The sequence below is a fragment of the Rhipicephalus microplus genome, chromosome 1 (genome assembly GCF_043290135.1).
Source record: "Rhipicephalus microplus isolate Deutch F79 chromosome 1, USDA_Rmic, whole genome shotgun sequence".
Lineage (NCBI taxonomy): Eukaryota > Metazoa > Arthropoda > Arachnida > Ixodida > Ixodidae > Rhipicephalus > Rhipicephalus microplus.
In genome coordinates, this window is record NC_134700.1 from 43587454 (window position 1) to 43605161 (window position 17708).

Here is a 17708-nt window from a genome sequence, read left to right on the forward strand (position 1 = left end):
GATGGATATTTGGTTTGAATAATGTTTAGCGAATCGTGAAACATTTCAACAAAATAAATAGAACTGGGTGACCGATAGAAAACTCCAACAACGCAACTTACAGAAGGTGATAACTGCAGCGCGATCCACAATATTTCGGCGTCACACAAAGTGTCTATAATATGTGCCCTGAAATTCTTATCAACAGCAATAATGATGCCATCACCACATAATGTATATCTATCTTTTCTAAATAAAAAAAAAAAAGCTTTTCAATAGCGATATCTCACTGTCAGCTATGTCAGCAGTCAGCCAAGTGTCAGTACCAAAGACTACATACGGGGAACAGCATTCAATGAAAGTGTGCAGGTGACCTTGTTTGTTTAAAAGACTTTGAAAATTTGATACTATGATTGATAAGGAAAGACTGGGATGTATTTTTTACGTAATTGGTTTGTCTCACGAGGACAGTGATCTGGGAGCACTACCACTTTGTTTACGAAGGAATCGAACACATAGTGCTTGTTAGCAAGAATTAGCTTATCAAAAACCAGCTTGAATTTCTCAATAAGTTGGCGGTTTGCCCGAGCAAAATCACGAAGCTTATTTCTAATATTACGCAGGCGCTGCGAATAATTTTCTTCTACCCATACCCGGACAGAAGCACTGTCTTTAATTTCGAAGGCATTCTTTAAAATTTGATTTTTATCCTTAAGGTTCAGAAACTTTACTATTATGGAGCGATTATATCCCGGCTTTTCTTGCCCGAGTCTGTGGCCGCGTTCAATTACGTCAGGCTGAATATCAAAGGTTTTCGTCAGGAATTCTGCAATTAGCTTTATTGTGTCCGTCTATTTTTTAGTTTTTTTTTTTCTCAGGAATTCCTTTGAATATCAAGTTATTGCTGCGCATTCGGTTGTTCAAATCATCCACAACAATATTTGTTTGGTCAAGTTGTTTCGTTTCAATGGTTTTGATCTGATCCAGAGTTTCCTGCAAGAGCGGGCCCATTGCAGTTACATCTCTGTGAAAGCTGTCTACTGCTTCTAAGTGTTTTTCTATTTGTGACAGTCGTTTTTTCACATCTGTGATGTTCAAATGAATGTTCTTGAGTTTAGTGGATACATCCTTTTGATACTTCTCATTAGTAGCAGAGAGTTCTTTGAGCAAATTTATCACCTGATCCATTTTATCAGGACCTGGGATTATTTCCACGTCTCCTGCACTTATAATCATGTGGGCTACATAGAACAAAACAACAAACAGTCGTCCCCACCACTACATGACCTAAATGTTGATGATGGTCGCTGCCACACGGGTGAACACGACTTCGTATTTCTGCTATGCGCGACAAAACAGCCGATTCTGGCATATGAACATAGGTCAATGCCCATTTGTGCCTAATAATCATGCACTGTTTAAGTTTGGGGGTTTGCAGCCTGGTTGGAATTGCACAAAAAATTTGCGCCTGGAGCGCTAAAGACTCACCTGCAATGGCAAAAAAAGCTGCTTAGCGCAGTGCAACTGCCTGCTAATCCCGTATGCTGCCCGCTGCTGAGGCCTTTTACAGATGATGGGGTGGCGCTGCAATGCGTCCTCGAATCACCTTCGCGAGATTGCACAGTGGCCACTTCCACGGCGCAAAGCGATATGTTACCAAGACACGAGGCAGCGATGTCCGTGTTGTTGCGTGATGGTTCGTCTACTCCCGAGCGCAAGCAGCTGAATTGTAGCAGCAATCAGCGGGCACTTCGCATGTACACGTGCAGGCTACCTACAATGGCGAAAAAGATAGCTTAGCACAATGCATTTGACTGCAAATCCCCTGAGCAATAGAATAGAAGACAGAAAAAAGGGGGGTGGAATAGGTGCATTTATACATAAAATTATGGGTTGGCAAAGAGTCAAGGAGGGATGCATGGAAAATTTATTGTTACGAGGGAAAGTCTGACACTCCTTGGTTTGGTGCACTTGGGGATGGGAGCAAAGGCCAGAGAGGAAAACCAGTCAATGGTGGAGTGTATATCAAAGGACATTGAGGAATTAGGAGGGGAGTGCGAGATATTATACTAGGAAATACGAATGCGCACATAGAAGATATAGATGGGTATACCGACCCAACAGGCAAAATGATCATGGATATGTGTGAAAGGTATGAATTGATCACTTGCAACAGTACTGAGAAGTGTGAAGGGCAAATAATATGGGAGGTAGGAAGGCTGCAGTCGATGACAGATTACGCACTGATGTCACATAGGATGTATGTGGCTCAGGGGAATGCACATAGATGAATGTGGCTCCAGAAGTCTGGGTAATGATCACAAATGTATCAAGCTAAGTTTTAGAAAAGCAGTGAAAGTAGGGAGTAGACAAGATGAGCAGCTACAGGAAAAATTTTATTCAGAAAAGCAAATAGAAATAGCTACTAAACAAATTGAGAAAGTAATCACTGAGGATAATAAAACAGTGTGGACGTACTAGAATCTAATTAGACTGTTTGGGCTTGCTAAGGCGCGTGACAAGTCACCCCGGAAAAGAAGACACAAGCCCAAGAGTTGGTGGGATGAGGAAGTTAAGAGAGCCACAGCAAAAGGTCAGGAAGCCTCTAGGGAACACAAACATGCTAAGCAGTGGGGTGAACCGACAGATGATGTTGAAATAAAATGGGACATCTTTCTAAGCTGTAGAAGGGAAGCATTCTTTCTGATCAATGAAAAGATTAGAAGAAAGAGGTCTCAGTGGCTGGCAGAAGTACATAAAAAGGTTAGAAAGGCAGCTGCAAAGTTTTGGAACCATCTAAGCTCCCTAAGAAATGAAACAAGCCTAGAGCAGAGGTTTATAACTACAGCTCAAGGTGCTAGGCTAGAAGGGGACGAAGCTATTGAATGTATAAGAACAAGGGTGACAGAAAAATTTGAACAAAGGAGTGCTTTATGCACCACAATAGACAAGGATGAATCAAGTGGCGCAATGGCTCCATTTTCACAACAAGAGTGGGAATGGGCTGAGAAAAGGGTTCCTAGTAGTACATCAACAGGCCCAGATGGCATTCCAATTAGGCTGATAGAGACATTAGGTCCGAAGTCTAAGCAGGCTTTGAGAGAGGCAGTGACCAAAATAATAATCGATGGTGAAGTTCCCGATGGATAGAAACTCAGTAGGATGAGCATGATCTATAAAGAAAAGGGGGACAAAGCTGACATAAACAACTACCGTCCTATAACAGTGATATCAGTGGTCTACAGGCTGGCGATGCAGATTATAAAGGAAAGACTGCAGGCATGGATAGAGGATGAGGGGGTGCTAAGGGAACTGCGGAATGGGTTTCGGAAACACGGGAGGTTGAAAGGCAATCTGTTCTCACTGATGCAGTGCATCGAAATAGCAGGAAAGGAACACAGGCCCCTTTAGCTAGCATTTTTGGATATCAAGGGAGCGTACGATAGCGTGGTTCAAGAGGACTTGTGGGGAATACTGCACACACTGGGTCTGGAAGCTGGAGTCACCAATCATTTAAAGGATATCTACAAAAGTGACTAGGTAGTTATAAAGTGGGAAAAACAGGTATCTGAGCCCACAAAAATAAAACGGGGGCTTAGGCAGGGGTGTCCTCTGTCTCCCTTGTTATTCATGACATACCTACAAGGATTAGAGGCCAAATAAAAGGGAAGTGGACTTGGCTTCAACCTCTCTTTCGTCAAACAAGGAGAACTCATTGAACAGGCACTACCAGCATTGATGTACGCAGATGATATAATGTTAATAGCTGACAACAAGAAAGATTTGCAGAGATTGATGGACATCTGCGGTGATGAGAGGTAGGTTAGGTTTCATATTCAATAAACAAAAATCAGCAGTCATGATTTTTAATGATAATGAAGGTTGTGAGCTTCGGATACAGGAAATCACGCTAGAGATAACAGATAAATACAAATATCTGGGTGTATGGATAAGCAATGGGACCGATTACCTAAGGGAACACGAAATATATGTTGTAGAAAACAGATTGAATATGGAGCTTGGAGGCGAGGAAGAAGAAGTAGCCAGGGGCACGCTCTGCATTTCTTTTTCCTGTTCTGTCAACAATAAACCGAACACGTATCTGTTCTGCGGTCTCTCTGGTCCTTCTGAAACATGGTGCCGTGACCAGGATGATCTGAAGACAGACGCACAGACTTCAACCCCATTCGCAACAACGGGTTGAAGAACGAAGCAGCGGCGTCTGGCTCAAGGACGAACCGTCGAGAGAAGGACCACGACCGACGACTGTTGGCGACGCACATAAACAGGCAAGAGCTCTTTCAACACGTTTTAATCATGAATAAAGAGGTCCTATCGAAGAAGCGGAAGACGCTTCGAGCAAATGTGACGACGCTTACGAGCGAAATCGATAAGAAGATAGAAGAAGACGCAGATCGAGCGCAACTTACGACACTTCTGAACCAGATGAAGAGCGTGTTGCAGACACTAAGACAAGTTAACGAACAAATAAAACCATTCATTGAAGAAGACGACGCTGAGGCAGAATTTGAAAGAGTTTTGCATTATGAGATGAAGATCGTCGCTGCAACGACAAAAATAGAGGAGCAATTATGCAAGTTAGAACAAGTGATGCAAAGGACTACGAGAATAGTCACAGAACAGGCAAGCTCAGTGCAAGGTACTAACCAAATCTCGGAGACGCAAGAGCTTGTTAAGTTGCCACGCCTTGAAATGATCAAGTTTGATGGGAAAGAAACAGCATGGCCAAGGTTTTGGCATCAGTTCGAGACATCGGTACATAACAAAGTGAACATGCCGAAGAATAAAAAATTTAATTACCTTCTGGCGTCTCTGAGTGGGGAGGCTGCGTCCCTCATAGAAGGTTTGCAGTTTTCTGATCAGAATTACGAGCATGCAGTCACTCTTTTGATAGAAACCTTCGGACGAGAAGATAATTTAAAAGAGACCTACATAAAAGAGCTTGCAAATTTGGAAGCAGTGAAGAGTCCTAAAGATGTAGATGGGTTGAAGAAACTCTTCCAAAAGTTGCAAGTGAACACACGAGCATTGCAGTCTTTAGAAGTGGAAATGGGTAGTTACGCCACAGTGATAAACCCTGTTGTAAAATCTGCGCTACCGGTGGATGTAAGGATTGAGATGAAGATGAAGGAGATAGAGAAAGGTGACAACAGACAAGCAACTACGGAATCGAACTCGGCGTCAAGAGACAGCATGAGCAGTTTGAAAGAAATAATGCAGTTTTTAAAGATATACATACGCAGTAGAAAAGAAACTCGAGAGGAAAAATACGACGTTACCCAGTCACCACACAGTACGAGGCAGACTAGAACATCTGCGCTTCAAAGCACCTTGATGAAAAAATGCATCTTCTGCGAGATGACTGGACACTACACGGAAGATTGCAGAAGTAGCATTAGTATGCAACAGAAGAAAGAAGCCTTGCAACGGGAACGAAGGTGCTTCATATGCACCAGACCTCACCACACGGCGAAGATATGCCGCGCTAACGTACGCTGCAAAACATGCAAGGGAAGGCACGCGACATCCATGTGTCGACCACGTGCGCCTGCAGAAAAGTCAACACAGAAGCAAAGCGGTAATGATGTTGAGCAAGTGTGCAAAAGCGCGCAACCTGACCGGTTAGACACCAGCAAGTCCTGCAACATGCACGCACAGCAGTTTGATGAACACAAGTGCATACTACTGCAGACAGCCTTTTCGTGGACGGAGGGAGAAGACAGCGAGTGCTACGCACGGATTCTGCTGGACAACGGGAGCCAGAGGACATTCATCCTCAAAAGATTGTCGAGAAAACTAGCGTGCAAGGTAAAAAGATCCGAAAGGATTACCGTAGAATCATTTGGAGGAGGAGAGATGGAACTAGACATGAAAGTCGTCGAGGTCAGCGTGAGGAAGGATCCCACATCGGAGCCAGTCACGATTGAGGCACTGGAGAAAGAAGTTATATCCTGTGACGTGCTACCATCGCCACCGTTGACAATACACGAAAGAGCAAGATCGATCGGAATTTGTTTGGCTGATGACAACGAGAAGACGGACAAAGAAAGAAAAAATATGGAAACTTCTATATTAATTGGAGCAGATTATTACTGGGCTGTAGTCACTGGTCGCATTAGCGAGATTCATTCAAAAGTAATAGCAGTAGAAACAATATTGGGATGGACGGTCCAAGGTTCTGTAGGACTGCATTGTGTGCCGATGAAATCATCGACGGTTATGGTACTCAAGGTCAGTGCCAAATCGGACACGACTGTGGACGAACTGCAGAGATTCTGGGACTTAGAAAACATGGGCATCAAGGAGAAACCAGCAACAAAGATGAACGATGAACATGTGCTAGAGTACGTCTGACAAACAATGGAGTTCAAGGCAGGAAGATACCAAGTGCGGCTACCATGGAAGGAAAACGTGACATTGGACGACAACACCACCATTGCAGAGAAGAGGCTTATCCAGGTGACCAACAAATTCTGCAAGGATAAAGATGAGCTCCTAGCCTATGACAAAGCTATTCGAGAGTACTTTGAGCAAGAAATAGAAGAAAACGTCGAAGAAGGTGCTGGATCCGATATACAGAACAAGTTTGTATACTACATGCCGCATCAAGCACTAATTAAAAAGGACCGAACAACGACAAAAATACGGATCGTCTTTGACGCATCGTCAAGCCAGAATCCAGGTGAATCCTTGAACGTCAACTTGGAAAAGAGGCCAAACCTAAACCCTGACATCATAAGCTTGCTGATGAACTTTCGACATCACAAGATCGCTATGTCAGCCGACGTGGAAAAAGTATTCTTCAGATCAAGATACATGAAAATGACCGAGACGCACTGCGATTTATGTGGTGGGAAAGAATACCCATCGAAGATATGCCAACCCCGAAGATAAAAACGTGGAGGATGACGAGGGTTACTTTCGGAACTACACCAAGTAGCTTCCTTCTAGCGGCCACGGTTCATCGACGTTTGGATAAATTAGAAGAAAAATATCCTGCAGTTGTGGCGCAACTCCGGAAAGGAATCTACGTCGATGACGTTTTACTAGGAGCCGACGAATACTCGACATCGACAAAGATATACAAAGAAGCACGAGATATTTTTCGCAATGTGGGAATGAATTTAAGAAAATTGATTTCAAATGACGCTGAGCTAAGAAAACTCTTTGATGAAGAAGGAGAGGATCTCGATCGAGGGATAAGAAAAGAGAGACAAATCAAGATTTTGGGACTGAAATGGAATTTCGTAGACGACGTGTTGAGCTTTCCCGACACTACATGGCGAAATGACAAGGACATGAGACAACTCTCAAAAAGACAGGTTTTGCAGGCCATGGCAAAGCTATATGACCCTTTAGGTTTTTTGACACCATTTTCAGTTAGAGCAAAAATATTGCTGCAAAATATTTGGATGAATAAACTGAAATGGGATAACCCGTTACCAAGCCAGCATAGATCAGCTTGGAAGGACTGGTCGGAAGGACTTAGATGACTTCACCGTTAACAGATGCTATGACAACAGACAAGCTGAAGTGAAAGCATCGACTCTACATGTGTTCTCCGATGCGAGTCTAATGGCGTATGGAGCAGCAGCATACATTGTAACAAAATACTCCGATGGAAGCAATGAAGCCAATTTAATCATTGCAAAGGGTAGAGTCGCTCCAATCAAAAAGATCACACTAGCAAGATTGGAGTTGTTGGCGGCCACAATATCAGTCAGATTGGCCAGTCATATAACTGAGAATTTCATCAGGAACCTAAGGTATGTGAAATTCTGGACTGACTCTCAAATTGTATTGTGCTGCATAAAGTCTAACAAGGCGAAAGATCTATTTGTTCACAACCGCGCAGCAGAAATTAAGAGCAAGTCCAATGAGAGTCAATGGGGTTATGTTAAAAATGATGAAAATCCTGCGGATTTGATGACAAGGGGAATGAAGATGAAACGTTTGCTGGACAGTGAATTATGGTGGAAAGGCCCCGAGTGGATCAAGAATGAAAAACAAAGGCCTGATTATGACATTACGCAAGAATCGGACAGTGATTACAACAAAGACGAAGAAAAGACCATGACAAGCCTAACTACCACCACGAGTGAAGAAAAAATAATTGATGTGAGCAGGTTTGGATTATACAAGAAAGCGTTACGAGTTACTGCGTAGGTGATGCGTTATATAGGAAACCGACGAAAAGAAAGGAAAACAGGTTCGCTGACAGGAGAAGAATTGGACAAGGCAGAGTTTGTGCTGATAAAGCAGGAGCAGAAAACGCTACAAAATGCAGTGGCACGAATATATGACGACATGAATCTGTACGGCACGAACATCTTCGAAGATGATCAAGGTGTCCTGAGAGTAAAAGGGAGGCTTCAGTGGAGTGATTCGAGCTTTGATGCGAAGCTTCCTATTATTTTACCAGGAGAAAGTCACTTTTCAGAACTCCTAGTTCTGAACGCGCATCAAGTAACAATGCACAGTTGCGTTGCGGCAACATTGACACATCTAAGAACGAAGTTTTGGATTCTGCGTGCCCGACAGATGGTGAAATATGTGATAAAGAAATGCATCACATGTAGGAGATTCAATTCTAGACCAATGGCACAAGATATTCCACCACTACCAGCTGACAGGATAACACAGACGATGCCATTCGACATAGTTGGTATAGACTTTGCTGGACCGCTATATGCTCGAGAGGAGAAAGGCGAAAAAGTTACAAAGTTTTACATTGTGATATTTACGTGTGCAGTAACAAGAGCCATACAACTGGAGTTAGTCAAGAGGATGTCATCAGAAGCGTTTATACAAGCATTCCGAAGATTCGTAGCTAGAAGAGGATTGTGTACAACTATTTACAGTGATAATGCAAGAGCATTCAAGAAATCTGAGAAAGAGATGAACAAGATATTAAAGATGGAAGATGAAAGGGTTCAACAGTATACCAGTAACCTCAAAATAAAATGGAAGTTTATTGTAGAGTTAGCTCCGTAGTGGGGAGGATTTTATGAAAGACTGATCAGATGCTTTAAGACATCCATGGCAGAAACTATAGGTGCTCGACTTTTGGATGAAGAAAAACTACGGACTGTGGTTGTTGAAGCAGAAGGAGTACTTAACAACCGGCCTCTTACTTACATGTATGACGATCCTAACGAGCCACAACCCATCACACCAGCGGACGTTATAGGAGGCAGGCAAGCAATGAACAAGCAGGAAGAAAACAGACTCGGAGAATACAGTTTGCTGAATTACTGGAGTGCGAGAAAACAGGCAATGATAACATGGTGGACCAGATGGAAAAAGGAGTACCTGAGGGAGCTTAAGTGTGCCAGCTGAAAAACAGAGCGTCACGCAAATGTACAAGAAGGAGATGTACTTCTGCTTGGAGAAGCGCGAAAAAGAACTCAGTGGAAACTCTGCAAGGTCGAAAAGATTTTCCCAGGCAAGGATGGACTAGTGAGAACATGCTTGCTTCGTACACCTGAAGGAAAATTAGTCAAGAGGCCGATTCAACTGTTGTATTCGCTCGAAGGTTGCTTCGGTTGAATCTGGCCGGCGGGAAGATGTAGAAAACAGATTGAAGATGGAGCTTGGAGGCGAGGAAGAAGAAGTAGCCAGGGGCACGCTCTGCATTTTTTTTTCCTGTTCTGTCAACAATAAACCGAAGACGTATCTGTTCTGCGGTCTCTCTGGTTCTTCTAAAACATACGTGAACACTAAAGGTAAGAGAAATGCAGCAGTGATGAAAAATAGGGCACTGTGGAATTACAATAGGTATGATGTTGTGAGAGGAATATGGAAAGGGGTCATGGTTCCTGGTCTAACGTTCGGCAATGCGGTCTTGTGCATGAGATCAGAAGTTCAAGCAAGATTAGAAATTAAGCAACGTGGAATAGGTAGGCTTGCTTTAGGAGCTCACGGGAATACACCAAATCAGGTAGTACAAGGTGATATGGGATGGACATCATTTGAGGGCAGGGAAGCTAGCAGCAATAAAAAATTTGAGAAGTGATTGAGAGAAATGGGGGGGGGGGGGGGGAGCATTGGGCTAGGAAGGTTTTCAGCTACTTGTACATGAAGAATGTTGATACAAAATGAAGGAAGCGAACCAGGAAACTGACTGGTAAATACTTAGAAAACAGCAGGTGGCCAAACCAAAAAGAACTATCGGTTAAGAAGAAAGTGAAGGAAGCGAAGACTGACATGTGAAGAGTTGGCATGACTAAGAAGTCCGCACTGGAGATCTATCGAACTTTTAAGCAGGAAATTGCCAAGGAAAGGATCTATGATAATACTCGGGGTAGTTCTCTACTGTTTGAGGCCAGAACGTGAGTATTGCTAACCAAGACATATCGGGCTAAATACGAAGGGGTAGACACGGTATGCAGTGCATGTGGAGAGGAGGATAAAACTGCCGAACACTTGATAATGTTCTGTAAAGGGCTTCACCCTATAGTTCAGGATGATGGCGCAGAGTTTTTCAATGCACTGGGGTTTAGGGACAGGGAGGGCAAAATAGACTTTAAGTGGGTGGAATTAACTAGAAGGAAGTTATCTGATTGGTGGCTAAAGTCAAGGAAAGTGAAAATTAAAGCACTCGGGTTTATGGACAGGGAGGGCAAAATAGACTTCAAGCGGGTAAAATTAACTAGAAAAAGGTTATTTGATTGGTGGCTAAAGTCAAGGCACGAGTGAAAATTAAACCCGTCACTGCAAAGTACTAGTTTTCAACATCACTATTTAAAGGAAAAAAAAAATCTAGTTTTTGGTTCACTAAGCATTACGGCTAGGTGACGTTAGCCGCTGCCCGATCTAAAGGGTACAGCCATATTAATCCGTCCATCCATCCATCCTGCCTCAGTAAAGTGCGTATGGGACGTGGATCGTGTAAATGAAGTCTTCACACTTTTGCTCGGTGCTGTGCTGAGTAAGTACAAAGAAAAAAAAATCTCTTTGCGAGGGCAAACGTACATACATACGTTACAGGGTGCAGCGCTGACGAAATTGGCTTAGTGTGCAATGCACTGCACGCAACTAGCTAAAGTTGCGCTCAGATTGATGATTGATAGTAATGGGTTTTATGTATAGCCACGCCAGTTTTTGCGAATGGATCACCATACAAACGTACGCGTACATGCCGAAGCCTGACGAGTCATCCGTCACCTGTGCCGCTACTTCAGTCTGTATACTCTCTTCATAGTTTCAGAACATGTTTTCATTATAGCGGATGTGGTCATGCAAACGAGCTGAAGTGTTTTTCTGCTGAATGGCAACTATAAAAAAAGCCATGCACTTTTCGGTAATGTTATAATGGCATCATAAAACATGTTGATAATGGCAGCGCACGTAAGGTGACAGATGGATTAAATATTCAGTTCCGCTGCGTTCCCAACAGCGCCTTTGGAAATTGGTAGTATGCGCATTGTGCTCGCGTAGCAATGTCTCCTTCTATCAACCTTTCATTACACCGTTGCTGCTATCTTACTCTTTTGCCAACGTCCATTTACTGCCGTCAACAGCTAGTGCGTGCGCCGAAGGGGGTCGTAATGTGACAAAATAGTGCTCTCACCGCCTGTAGTTGTGGCTGCGTTAACAAGAAGGTGTATTTCAGGTGTCTTTCTATCACACATCAATATTCATTTTGAACATATTTTAACACAGCGCACGCCTGCACAGACACATCTCGCACACTTATCGCGCGTTATCGCTGCGCGCCAGGTACATCTCAGTCATGATCATGCAGCTATCAGTGCAACAGAGCACTGATAGCACAGATCACAAAATGGCGAGTCCCCGAGAAAGGCAACGGGAACAAGCCAGATAACCTGTATTACTATGTAGCTGAAAAATGCCCCAAGTAATCCTATTTTTCTTAAGGGCATGACCAGTGAGAACAGAGGAAAAATATTTTTTAAAAACTATAAAATCGGTGTCTTATTAGCCAAAACCGATATTTTAGGAACCTGGATGAATTGAGACCACCTAGGCTACTATAATGATCGATTAGACTTAAGTAAACGGGTGTTGACTCTTCAAACGGGTGTTGACACAATCAAACCGCCTCATGCTCACTAGTCACCATGCTTTTCTCTTATTTTTTTTGCTTAATATGTGGATTGAACTCAAGACATCACAGCTACAAGCTTATGCTTGCTGGCAAGTACAGATGGTTACATTTTTTAGTGTGCTATAACTAACTAGAATAACAAGTTTACTGCATGCAACCTAAATATGAGCAAAATATTGCTGGTGATAAAAAAAAACTGCACCTCTTCATTATTCAATATTTGATTTGTATTCGCAGCTATGTATTCGTATTCGATTCGTATTGGAAAATTTTTATATTTGCACACCCCTAGTGATAAACATTGCTCCATTAACAATGCCAAAGCTCAATAAAACAAATTATATTTTTTAAATGAAGCACATAAGCGAGCTTCAAGAACCAGCTACGTACACAGAAATGCACCTGGATAGGAGTTTGATTCACATAATCAGCAGTTCAGAGTGGTCGCATGGCGACTAGTCTTAAGCTAAGCTCTTTTATGCTTCTATACTTGTATCAATACACTCGAGAATCGGGCAAAGTCTGCTCAAGTGTGCTGCGAAAAGATAGGGCCAGTGTACTTTCTTCACTGCTAAATATTCAGTTGCCTTGTGTGTTGCTGGAGCCAATGTTGTGATAACATTGACAGTAGTTTATGGGACCACTGTTGATCACTGGCTTTGCTTTGCCGACAATCACGACAGTGGCACAGAAATGAGGAAGAATTTTGCATTAGTATCACGACTTTTCTCTCAATTCAATAAACCACTTTGTTGTGCAGCTTTTCCACAGTGCCCCTTGCAGCTCACATAATTCTGACTAGCGAATTATGGAAGGCTAAGTGGAGCTTATAGACTGCAAACGGTGTACGTGTTAGCTTCTTAGAGGGCCACAGCAGATCGCAAATAAAGTGTAAGAATTGATTTTTTTTTTCTTGAAGGCGAGCTGCCAGAGCAAAGTTTTTTTTGCAGCAAAAGAATTAAAACTGTCAATTTGCACATAATACAAGCTGATACCAACCCAGCAAGATCACTGATGCAAGCACACATGGCATAGGGTGCTTTGGCTCATTATAGTTCATGAACGAAGCGCATGACAACAAACAATATTTAAACTTTCTTTGGACTGAAATGAGTAGTATTCGATAAATAATTTTTTTCAGAATTGATACCTGAGCTCCTTTTATAATATATTTTTAAAATAAGCTTTTTTTAAAAAACTCTTTTAATCATCACAATGAGCCTGACTACGCCTACTGCAAGGCAAACGCCTCTTCTATGATCCTCCAATCAACCCGGTTTTGTGCTTTTAGTTGCCAGGTTATACCTGCTAACTTTTTAATATCATCGGCCCACCTAATTTTCTGTCTCCCCTTCGTGCATTTGCCTTCTCTAGGAATCCAGTCAGTTACCCTTAATTACCTGCGGTTATCCGGCCTACGTGCTACTTGCCCAGCCCATGTCCATTTATTCTTCTTGATTTCAACTATGATATCCTTAACTCCGGTTTGTTCCCTGACCCACTCTGCCCTCTTCTTGTCTCTTAAGGTTACACCTATTATTTTCCTTTTCGTCGCTCGCTGCGTCGTCCTCAATTTAAAGTGAACCCTCTTAGCAAGCCTCCAGGTTTCTGTGCCGTAGGTATGTACTGGCTAGAGGCAGCTGTTTATACCTCCCTCTGGAGGGTTATTTCAATCTCACGGTTCAGCTTCGCGGTTGTTACTTGTCCTAAGTAAACATATTCTTTTACAACTTCCAGCATCTCTCTACCTGTCGCAAATTGCTGTTTTCTGCAGGGACTCTTGCACATTACTTTAGTCTTGTGCATATTATTTTCAGACCTACTTTTCTGGTTTCCGTTTCCAGTTCAGTAATCATGAGCTGTAATTAGTCCCCCGAGAAAACTTTTCTTCAACTATCCTTTTTTTTTTTACAGTGCCTCTTTTAAAACGATCTTTCACACAAGTGTTGCAAAGGCATTGTTCTATAGCCCTTAATACTTGCGGGATTTTGATATATGAAATGCATGAAACTGCATTGAAGTTAGCACACATTTTTAATTCATGATGTGTTTGTCCTTGTTTCAAATTTTTTTTTAATTTCGTGGACAGCATTAGAAAACAATTGTTGTGATTCAGTGTTATACATGATAAAACTTGCAGAAAAATATTTTTGACACAGCATTTATAGCTCGCCTCAAGTTTCACTGTGAGATGGAAAAATACCACTAAGAACAGTTATAAGAGTTTCCCGCCACGACCTTCAAATGTTTTTTTGTTCTCACACTAGGAGCATTTCTTGGAGATCAGATTTTCATCTCTGAGTGCTTGTCAGATGGAAATGCTGTCGTGTGGCGAGCTGCACTCAGGTTCACTTGACTTTCATCGGAATATACAAGAAAGCCTGATGATCAAACAAGCTCTTGCATGACAAACAAAATGCAAAACAAAGTCTCATTTTTTGAAACACTGAAGTAAAGAAACCAAATGCAACTTCACTGCTATGAAACCTGAGGAAGTGCACAGCACGGTGAAGCAGCAAATACTGTTCGTAGAGTGCGTTGTTTAACCAAGTGCCAATTGATGGTACTAATGTTTGAGGTATATGCATGTAGGGTTCCCCCGTACAAGTATTATCAAGTTGGTGAGATTCACAATCCCACTGGGCAAAGTGTGCACGACTTTTTGATGCGCTACATCGACTTCTTGCTTGTTACAGCAGTGGAGACACACGTCATCGCCAGCAATTTCCCTCAGGTTGTTTTTCTTTTTTCTTCAAATGTGGCAACGAAGCACTGGCAAAGTGTGCGTGCGAGGAGTACCTGTGCTTTTGGCGAAGCAGTGGCATCATTTTTGTGGAAGTAAAGAGCTTGTTTTCAAAGCATTTTAATGAGTTTGAGTTAAATAATGTGATTACTTTTTGGCTAATTCAGGTAACTAAGTTATTCTATACCTTTTTCATTCTTTTTAACTCGAGTTTGAGCATCGCTAGCTTTGATGTATCCTGTATTGAACACTTTGAGCGCAAAATTCACGGGGGGACGACGAGCCAGTTCTCTGAAATGCTGTGCATTTAAAGGTCCATGGATGCAGGGGATGAGTCTGGTGTGCGCCTCTACCTGAATGAGGTGCTGTCCTTGGTCAACCAGGCTCTGGCCAGTGCTGTGTGGTCGTTGCGACGTCAAGGGGCAGCTGCCTCCTGCTCGGTGGCGCGCACTCTTGGAGCTGCACTCGAGTGGCGCCTGGCTGAAACCCTTATCCAGTCGCTGCTAGCTGCACTGCCAGGACGCACCTGGCAGGGCAAGGTGATATCTCTTAGCTACAATCTCAGAATCATGCGAAAATGCTTTTGTGAGATGAGTGCAACACTGATTCAAGTTCTAAGGCAGAAGTGATGCAATAATCATTAGTGTGTGATGACATAATTATATGACGCCATCATGGCATCACAGTTTCCCAAAATTTGGGATTTCACATGATCACATAATCACACAACAAAACTGCGCTGGCTGCACAAAGCCTTTAAACGGGGGCGTAGGATAACCAATACATTGACTGACCAAAAGATGGTGGCTTTTGCCATTCGATCACCTTAGGGGAATAAACCCTGAGAGTTTTTTAAAGGGACACTAAAGCATATCTGTCTATTCTTCTAAATTATTCAGGAGACTCCCAAGTTTGAACCTAACTGCTCAATTGTCTAAATGCTATTTCGAATCTCCCAAAAAGTGGCTGGTGCAGCAGACGCGCTTTTTTTTTTAATCACGTATGTATGTCAGCCTTAAATGCTTAAAAAACTCGGGAAAAAGAAGGACAGAAGAGACAGAGTGCTGACTAACAACTGAAATTTTATTACCATCACCTGTGCATATATATGTGCCTAAAGTGTGATTGATAGGAGGTGTAAAAGCAAGAAAAGAAGGCTGGTTTTGACCTGCGATAAAAACTGCAAACGATAAAATCTTCAAAGGGACTCGCGCAAGCGTGATGAGTGAAATGCATCAGGTCATGATAAAGCAAATGACACGGAAAATCAAAGAAAGCCTCTAAGATAACTAATTTCAGCGTCAGACAAGGAAATGGAAGGCCTGCTCACGCACTTGTCACCTGCTTCACGAATGAAGAAAGCCTCAACAATCTGCAATAAAATTTCAGTTGTTAGTCAGCACTCTGTCTCTTCTGTCCTTCTTTTTCCGTATTTTTGTGCTGTCTTTTTTATGTTAGCACTATAAACCAACTAGCCCAAACCAAAGTACTTCTCGAGCCTTAAATTGCTGCAACAGTTGTCATGCTGTGGAAGATTACTCGCCATAACACTTCAGGTTCATTGGAATCATACCGTAAAGTACCATTAAGTATGTACCACACACCTGGCCGACGGCTGGCGGCCGCGACACATGCTCGCAGCCGTACCAAAAGAAAGCGAGAGAAAAGGACAACATTTACGTCTGTCTTAGCTCCCACATTTTGAATGCTATAAGCCTCTGCAACTTGGATAGGCGTCAGTTGTGTTTGTTGCATGGTTGTGGGGGTTGTGTATTTCCCCTAGTTTGGTTGGAAGGTTGATGTTAGTGTCAAAAGCAAAGAAGCACTTGCAAGTGTTTGTGGACTCATGCTCTGAGTTTTGGTGCTTTGCGACTTTGTGAAAAGGTGACAAATATGGATTTTGTACCATGTGTGTCTGTGATGTACCGCGGCGTTTCCCACAGAGGTAAAGCTGGCTTAAAGATGCGCATCGCTTCATGGAAGCATCAGAACTACGTTCGTGCTGCGGAGGGACAGCACAACATCATTAGTTTCTTCAAGAAAAGCTTCGAAGACAGTGAGAATTTCGTGCAGAATGCCTATTCATGACATTTTCTGTGGAAGGCTACTCCGCGTTAGCGATCACGCAGAACCGTTGTTTCGGCAAATGTTTCCGAAGTGCAACGACGTGAAGCGGTACGAGTGCGGAGGCACGAAAACACATGCCATCGTTGGGGAAATGGCTGCAGATGCCGAAAACACAATGTTGGAGGCCCTAAAACGCCATGCTTTTGCAATTGCAGAATACGGAACAGAAGCAACAAAAGCGGGTCGCAAATGTCTCAGTTTCATCAATTTCCGAAATGCAAAATATTCCCCCGCCCCCTCTCACTGCGGTCTCTCGAATTTCCGTGCCGCTAGGTTGGCAGGTAGAAAAAAACATTTTTTTTATAATAGCACATTACATATTTCAGCTTTTTTTTTAGCATTCACAGAAGACAAGGACAAGAAAGATAGAGAGTGCTCGTGTGTCTCTCTTAATCTTGTCCTTGTATTCTGTTCATGCTTGAAAAAAAGTTAGGATATGGATACTTATGTACCAACTTGCCAAGCCATCAGTTTTACTGTAGTACATTGCAATTTCTGAGTATAGAAAACTGCTAGAAGACACTTGTTATACTTCTGCATCCCAGCGTCTGCATATGGGGACAAAACATATCAGTATGCACTATTTCACCTACAACAAATGGGGGCTGCCATCTTGTGCTGGTGAGCCAAGATTTTTTTGTTTTTTTTTTATATTGCGACATAAATTCATGTAATAAGATTATACAACATTACATGCACCAACCCAGCCATTTTCATATGTATGCGTATACCATAACATTGTTTGTTTAGTCGTTAAGGATGCAAAAC

At 42.6% G+C, this 17708-nt stretch overlaps 1 protein-coding gene across 8 annotated transcripts in view; it reads left to right on the top strand.

Moving 5' to 3' along the window:
- Nucleotides 1–17708, top strand: part of LOC119178803 (proteasome adapter and scaffold protein ECM29) — an 881180-nt gene that overhangs the window by 747964 nt on the left and 115508 nt on the right. For 7 of the 8 annotated variants that reach the window (XM_075895092.1, XM_075895224.1, XM_075895130.1 and 4 more), the window contains one exon: nucleotides 15141–15352. In XM_075895092.1, coding sequence (XP_075751207.1) covers nucleotides 15141–15352 — 212 coding nt within the window. Of the gene's footprint in view, nucleotides 1–15126; nucleotides 15353–17708 lie in introns of all 8 variants that reach the window. The other variant, XR_012895350.1, reaches the window with a different exon arrangement.